At 45.4% G+C, this 7,750-nt stretch overlaps 1 protein-coding gene across 6 annotated transcripts in view; it reads left to right on the top strand.

Moving 5' to 3' along the window:
- The window catches only part of LOC307222151 (uncharacterized protein C1orf159), a 31,782-nt gene extending 24,822 nt beyond the window's left edge, over positions 1-6,960 (top strand). For 4 of the 6 annotated variants that reach the window (XM_079987288.1, XM_079987283.1, XM_079987286.1 and 1 more), the window contains 5 exons: positions 277-354; positions 1,117-1,251; positions 1,948-1,974; positions 2,419-2,463; positions 4,266-6,960. In XM_079987288.1, the coding sequence (XP_079843414.1) occupies positions 277-354; positions 1,117-1,251; positions 1,948-1,974; positions 2,419-2,463; positions 4,266-4,360 (380 nt within the window). In that variant the 3' untranslated portion in view covers positions 4,361-6,960. The remainder of the gene's footprint in view (positions 1-276; positions 355-1,116; positions 1,252-1,947; positions 1,975-2,418; positions 2,464-4,265) is intronic. The other 2 variants (XM_079987285.1, XM_079987284.1) reach the window with 2 other exon arrangements.
- Positions 6,961-7,750: the final 790 nt, after the last annotated feature.

Raw genomic sequence — 7,750 nt, forward strand, 5'->3', positions numbered from 1 at the left:
GTCCCAGGTTCAATCCCTGAATTATCCAGATATGGTTGGATATCTTGGAGAGTGGCTGTCAGTCAGTGTAGACAATACTGAGTTGGATGGACCAATGGTTTAAGGCAGCTTCCTTTGTATCTTTCAAGGAGGGGAGTCTCGGCCTGTTGCATTATACGTAAGCACAAAACCTAAAGCATACTAAAGGGCAGGGTGGGTGGGTGTGTAATAGGTAGACCACTTCTGACTTGAACCTAATGTGAATTAGGTAACACTTTTTGCTCCTCTCCCCCACTGGTTCCCTTGTAGACGGTGGCAGAGGAATGAATTCCCAGTTGAATCTAACTACCGTAACCCCAGTTACTCTGGGTGTAGGTGAGTAATTCTGGGAAGTGGGCTGCGTATACTGAAGGGGGCTGTATCAGAAAGGGCTGCTGACACCCCAGTGTTTGTTCAGGTGGCTATGGCCTTGAACCATCCGCAAGGCTACTTCCATTTTGCCCCACACCTTCTCACCAACTGAGCCAGATCAGCGGCCTCAATTGCTCTGTTTGTGAATTCTCCCTTCTGTTAATACTTCTGTTGCTTTAAGGCATTCATAGCCCCCTCCCATCCCACCTCAGGGAGATTTTCTCCCAGTTTGCTTCTGGAAAAGGAAATGGGATATAGCACCCTTAAATAGACAAATTTGGAAATGAACAAACCTCCAGAGTCCAGACTGCATCCATCATCTCTGACAGTTCTTTTTTTTTTTTAACCATTAAAGATGAAATTGCTCCTCTTCTAACAAAAGTATGTGTCCTGCTGTTGGAAACCAGTTGCTGCCACCCCCTCAAAAAAAAAACCAACAACCCTGAAGATTGTGTCTGACACATAATTTCATTGTGTTTATTTGTTGATTTTACCTGGTTTTATAATTTTATTATGACTTTTTAAAGTCTGCTTTAATTGCTTGTTTTTAATTAATACATTGCACCATTTTATGGGAAATGGCTTATTTATGTGTGTGTTTGCTTTTGTTTGATGGAGTGGCATATACATTTTTTCTGAATAAATAGTGACAGTTGCGGGGACCCAGTTTTGCCTGTGATGATGCTAGGAGGCCTGTTCAGCCTCTCTCCTGTCTCTCCCTCACAGGGGGCCCAGAAGTAGCCGCTTCTCTTATATTTGGGACATTCGTCATCAGCCTCTTCCTCATACTGTGCGTTGCTTCTTTCTTCTACCTCAAACGTGCGAACAAACTTCCAAATCTTTTCTACAGAAGGAGCAAAGGTATGCCACTTCTGTCGCTTCCATCTTTAGCCAAAAATTTTTTGAGGTGGGGTTGGATCCAGATCAACCTGTTGGCACATCCCATCTTTCTTCCATCATGGAACTCAGGATGGCTTATGTGGGTCACCCAGGAGGTCTTCCACCTAGACATTGACCAGATCCAGGCCTGGTTAACTCTCGGCAAGATGCAGCACCATGTGTCCTCAGTCCATGCCCTAGGATAAGTCTTTCCCCAACCTAGTATCCTCCAGATGTAGTTGAAGTGCAGCTTCCATCATCCCTGGCCATTGCCCATCCTGCCCGAGACCGATGGAAGTTGCATTTCAGAACATTTCAGTACACCATAGGAGGCTCAGCTTTCAAGTTAGACTGTTCCACTGCCAAGCAGTGCTTAGTGTTGAGACATTTAGCCGAAGTCTACTTCCTTGCAAACTCCCACCCATCACTTCTAGCTCTGCCATCTGGAACAAGAGAGAGCAAGTTTTGTAGCAGTGAGTTCCATGAGTTAAATACACAGAAGCAGCACTTCCTTGTTCCAGTCTTTGGGGATTTGAGCTGACCAGAACTACTTCCAGGTCATTTTGAAACAAGCATCCAGCATAGGGCAGCTTTGTGTGTACAATTCCTGCAACTGACATTGGACCACTTAGATCACTAATACTACTACTACTCTCTTTTCTAACCCTTCCTCTTTAGGGTCTGTTGTACAGTCTGCTGAATCAGTAAGTAAAACTCCAGCCTTTAATCTTGCTTAACAGGAGTAGCAATAAGTCTGGGTTTCTGGACACAGGCTTCAGGCTCCATAAAAGCTCTGTTTAAGAGCACTGAAACCTACAACAGTTGATCGCTTCTGTTGAAACCATTCCCAGTTCATCTGTTTTGCGGTGGTGGGTTACTGCTTCAGTCTGATGACTGAATTGTAGCAGAACTCTGTTTTGGGTTCCAAAACCTTTCAAATTTGTGCTTGGTGTGGGGCAGTTCCAAGAATGCAGTTTCACTGGAATTGGGGAAAGTTAATGCAGCTCTGGGGAGGACTGTACCACCTTAGAGGTGTGCACATATATATGTGTAGAATTGGCTCTCAGATACACTGGAAAGTTTGGAGGAAGTCATATGAAACTTAGAAGAAAGTTCACTACCCCGAAACTTCTGAGATACCCTAATCTTCATTCTTATCTTTTCAGGCATCAATGTTATCTCCACCGTCCTCAGGTAACGATTCCACCCCCCACCCCACCCCATCCCTTTGGTTTCTGCTAAAAGTCCCTTTTGTCAAGTGGTGGCAAAAAAGGAAAACTGAGAGCCCTTGCCTGGAAACTTTATTTTTAAAGAGATATACGGCCTCCCCCTTTTAGAGTGCCATTTTTGTTTGCATCTTGATTTGTGGAGAGTTCCTTACAATAATCGCCTGAAAACCAAAACCTTTCTTGATGGCACCTTGCGGCATTAACACTGCTAATCAGGCCCCTCTCCAGTCATAAATGCAAAGCTTATATTGCCTCGTGAAAAGGTTCTTTCCCCCCCACTTTAATAGCATATTTGGTACTTAAGGGGGGGTGCTTTAAAAGTAGATGGATTTCAGGCAGCGAGGGGTTTTATGGGCGCTGGAGAGAGAATTACTGAGCTGGTCTGGGCTTCTCGCAGCTCAGACTGTCTCCCGGGTTCCCAAGTGGCTCATTCTTACTCTCGGTGGATTGAAACGTGTCATACAGCTCAGAATAGATGACAGATGGAACACAAAAAATATAGGGGGTGGTTTGAGTTCTTCCCACCCCGCCCACCCATGATTTCTTTTCTTCTGCAAAATAATTATAAAAAGCATTTGATGCTCGAAACCATTCCTATTCCCTAGAAGTGCATGTAGTCTAATTGGAATATATTTCTTCTTTAAAGCTTGTTCGTACAAGAAGCCCTTGCACATAATGATTTTTCTAAAACAAAAAAGTGCATGTATTTTATTTTTCCATTTATATCCCACCTTTTCTCCTAAGCTGCTCACAGTGTGGCGTACATGGTTCTCCCTCTCTTCCAGTTTATCCTTACAGGTTAGGCTGAGAGAGTGACTATTTTGTGGCAGTTTTGAACTGGGGATTTGACCCCTAGTCTGACACTCTTAACTGTTATACCACCCTGGCTTTCTATTTTTTTTGGGGGGGGGCTCTTAATCCAGAAATCCTTTCTCTGCCCCCTACCTTTTACATTTTGGGTCAGCGATTTCTTGTGATGCAGTAATCACAAAATCAAAAAAAGGTGTAAATGAGTCAGATATTTGGCAATGGAAACCAATTGTCTTTTCAGTGCCTGCTTGAAGGGCTACTTCATCCAAGAAATGCTTTTTGGAGAGATCTTTCCCAGTCTGCCTCTGTATTGGAATTTGGTTTTTAGATGTGTTAATTGTTTTTATCGAGAGTGACAGTCAGTGTAGACCCTACTGAGCCAGATGGACAAATTTGACTCGACACCGTACACTTCCTATGTTCCTAGCAAGCACAGCCAGATATGGATGATGGGAGTTGTAGTCTTTCACCTTCTGGTGGGCCACGGGTTCTCCCACCTCTGCTCTAGGAAAACCCAGTGCTGACCCAGGGATCTTAAATAACTTCCAGCCACAAGCGAAGTGACCTAGTTCTCCCCCTCTCAAAAATCAACAAAAAATTAGGGTGCAAGGAAGCAAAAGCAACATCTAAAGCTAATCCCTCCCCCAATTTCCTATCTTAAGCAGTTAAGGTAATAGTGTCTGTTTGGAGCCAGTGTGGTGTAGTGGTTAAGAGTGGTAGTCTTGTAATCTGGGGAACCGGGTTCACATCTCCACTCCTCTACATGCAGCTGCTGGGTGACCTTGGGCTAGTCACACTTCTTTGAAGATTCTCAGCCCCACTCACCTCACAGAGTGTTTGTTGTGCGGGAGGAAGGGAAAGGAGAATGTTAGCCGCTTTGAGACTCCTTCGGGTAGTGATAAAACGGGATATGAAATCCAAACTCTTCTTCTTCTTTTTCACTTCCCTTTTCTGCAGTCCGCAAACCCCGCTACGTCAGGAGAGAGAGGTCACTGATGACATCCGGTACCAGCACAACTATTTCTGCAGAGACCAGAGTCAGCAATGTGTAGCAGCCAGTCTTTGGAGCCCTGAGGAATTGTAAATACTGGCGTGGGCGGCACGGTGCCCATGCACCCGGTTGCTAGCAAAAGTGCCAGGAAAACAGCTGAGAAAGTGGCTGGCTGGGAAGAGGGAAAAGATGCCAGCAGCTTTGCATCCAACAGGCTTGTGCCAATGAAGCATGGAACGAAGACTCGCGATCAGAGGAGTTCCGGAGAAAGGAGCCAGTTCAGTTAACTGCTCTCAGGCAGGCTGCCAATTCTGTTTTCTTTCCTGGATCGTAGCGAAAGACTCTCCGCTCCCCTTTTGGGACGCTGCGTGCTCACTGCACGGCCGCTCCAGCTCCACCATCGTCTCTCTGACTGTCAGGATTCAGAGGTCTGGTTGGCAGCCTGGCTCCTGCACTGCTGGCCCATTTCTTTTTGAGGAGGTGAACTGGCTTGCGGTGCCCACTGCTCAGTGTGAAACACAAAAGTGCCATGTTTTTTTAATGCCGGTGGGAAGCGTTTGGCATCTCTTAATGCAAAATTTTGCAGCATGCCTTCAGGTTCTGAGATGCGAGCTGGGCTGCTAGCCAGGAACTGCTCTTCCAGCGCACCATGCAAGTCGCTTTCTCTCTTTTTAAACAAGTGGGTTTTGAACGAGGCCTTAAGCTTATTGCAGTGTTGTCATCGCCGAGCTGCTGAAAGATTTTATTTTCTTCTCCCCCTTTCTCTTTATTTCATGATGGTGGGCAGTAGAATTTCCTTTCAGGTTTATCCACTGAGCACACCCACCTCTAGGCGGCTCTGCTGGTTTTTTGTTGTGTGTGCTTCACAGCGCACGGAGGCAAGTGTGGCCAGACCATTGTGAGCAAGAAGCACACTCAGTGGCCTCTCATCTCCAAATGTTTGGAACAGGAGAGGTGGGAATTTGCAAATACTGCAATAGTTGATCCATTTGTTTTGTATTTTTGCACTCTGTTTTCCTACTCCTCAAGCTCTGCATCCATCCTGGGGAACCTGCCGCCCTCCAGACCGCTAGACTACAGTTCCCATCATCTCTGATGCTTGGTTGTGTGTCCTAGGGCTGGGAATCCAGCTATATCTGAAAGGCCACAGGTTCCCCACCCCGGCTTTCTGTATCCTTTATATCAGCAGTAGTGAAGTTGGTGCTCTCCAGCTTTGACGGCACTACAACCCCCATCATCTCTGGCTCTTGGCCGTCCTGCTGGGACTGATGGGGGTTGTAGTTAAACAACATCTGGAGGGCACTGCAATGGCTTCCCCTGTTTTAGATGATGTCTGGTACCTTTTACAGTACCGTTCAGTGGTGGAGACACAGTGTCAACTCTGCCTCCATGTTTCTCATCTCCCTAAGAGCCAGAAAACCTGCTCCCCACCTCTGGCGTAGAGTTCACAACGCAGGTGCATTTTTTGACCCACACAGACTAAAGGGTCCTATCTGCCTGTCCAAGGAGGATACAGGATGCAGTCAGGATAAGTGCAGAAATGTCTCACGGTGGGGGCACTTTAATCTCTTTGGGTTGTATCCTACTCAGAGTAGACCCATTGAAATTAACCTGAGCCTTGCTCCTTCATATCAGTGGGCCCACTCTTGAGTAGGACATCACTGGATGCAACCCTCTCATTTATTTAATGAACTAAGATGTAGCTTTGAAATGGTCCTTCCTAAGCTGTGAGCATCCTCATTTTCTTCTGTTTATTCATTTTTAAACAATGCTTTTGAGCCTCTTCAGGATGAAAAGGGGGAGAGACATCCCCACACCTCCCCGAGTTTTTAGATTGCTACAAATCAAATGTAGAACCACCCAAGGAGGTATCTCTGACTTGGTCCCCACAGAAGACTCTGCAGTCTAGAACCTTCCTCCAAAGGCAAATGCTTTATTTCTGTATGGGGAGTCCTCAACCTTCACTTGCTTATATTTATATATTTTATTTAAATGCAGGTGCCATTTCTTGAGATCAGAATCCTGAGGGGTTTTTGTATATTAGCTTCTCTTCTGCTCCCCATCCTTTTACAATCTCTCAGATTCCCCGCAAGTGAAAACACGACTGGGAAGAGACCAGTGGAGATTCCAAAACTACTTCTCTCCCCCCCCCCCCCGGGTGGACATATTACTATGCAATGATGCCATGCAAGGAAACAGCCTCCCCTTGCTCGGATGCAATCTCCCTTTTTTGTAAAGTCAGTACGCTCCCCTTCCTTGTGCATTTAGGCTGGTGGTGCTGCCCTTTCACCCCAGGCACAGTTCTGACAAAAGTCCTCCTTTCTGCTAGGTTGCCTGATGCCCTGTCTCGACCCCAAAGCACATGCCTCTACTTTCTAATAGATGGTTGAAGTCACTCTGATATGTGTGTGTGTGTGTGTGTGTGTGTGTGTGTGTGATCACACCGTTCAATGCAGGGAAATCTGTTCTTACTTGCCAGTGTAGTTGTGGGGAGCTTGTATCTCCTGTTGTGCCATGGAAAAGAGGCAAGTGTGGGCTGCTTTATTATTGTTTTTTTACTCCCACTGTTGTGTCAGATGCAAACTTGTCTTTGTGTACATCTCTCCCCACTCCCTTACTTTTCCCTTTCACTGGCTTTAATAAAAGCACACAAAGTCCTGAGTTCGGCGTATTAATTTTTCAAGCTGGCTGGTTTGGGCACTTGCCCCTAGTTTTGGAAACGAAGTGCTAGGAGTTCTCCCTCTTCAGGTCAGAGGTGGGCATCGTGGGGACAAATTACCATTCCTATGGCAAATGGGGATTCGATTTTCTGACGTCTCTGTCAAGCTTATGCATGCAGATCTGTCTTCATTCCCATCTTGCTCCTTGATCTTGACAATCAGCAAGTTGGTGGGGGGTTTTTTGGCCGGTTATGTTAAAAATACAAACAATGTGCATAATATATTCTTACGCTTATATTATACATATTTAAACTGTAGGCTTCCTAAAGTAACCAGCACAACCAAGAATTATTTTTAACTGCATAAAAATACTTTCTGTATTAATGCAACCATATAATAAGGGTTGTAGCCCGTGCTAGTCCTACTCAAGAGTAGACTTGTTGAAGTTAATGCAAGTGACTGCATTAATTTCTGTGGGTCTGCTCTTAATAGGACTTTGGTTGACTGCAACCTGTTGCACTATGTGGTGCTTGTATATTATATTTAGATAGAAGACTCTCTTGCATGTGCTTAGGCTTTCTTTAAAGATCTGCTTGAATAGCTTGGCCCTATACCAGTGGTCAGTACAAGAAGCGGTTCCATGCGAAGCTTGATCCAGTCAGATCAGTTAAATCCCATGTATATATCCATTTAAAACAGATTACTCCTCCCACCTCAGTGGTGAATGGAAGTTCCCTGTATTATATCGAGGATAGTGTACAGCAAGGCTCATCTAAACTTAGTCCCTGTGG

This window comes from Podarcis cretensis, assembly GCF_951804945.1.
Source record: "Podarcis cretensis genome assembly, chromosome: 8".
NCBI classification, from domain to species: domain Eukaryota; kingdom Metazoa; phylum Chordata; class Lepidosauria; order Squamata; family Lacertidae; genus Podarcis; species Podarcis cretensis.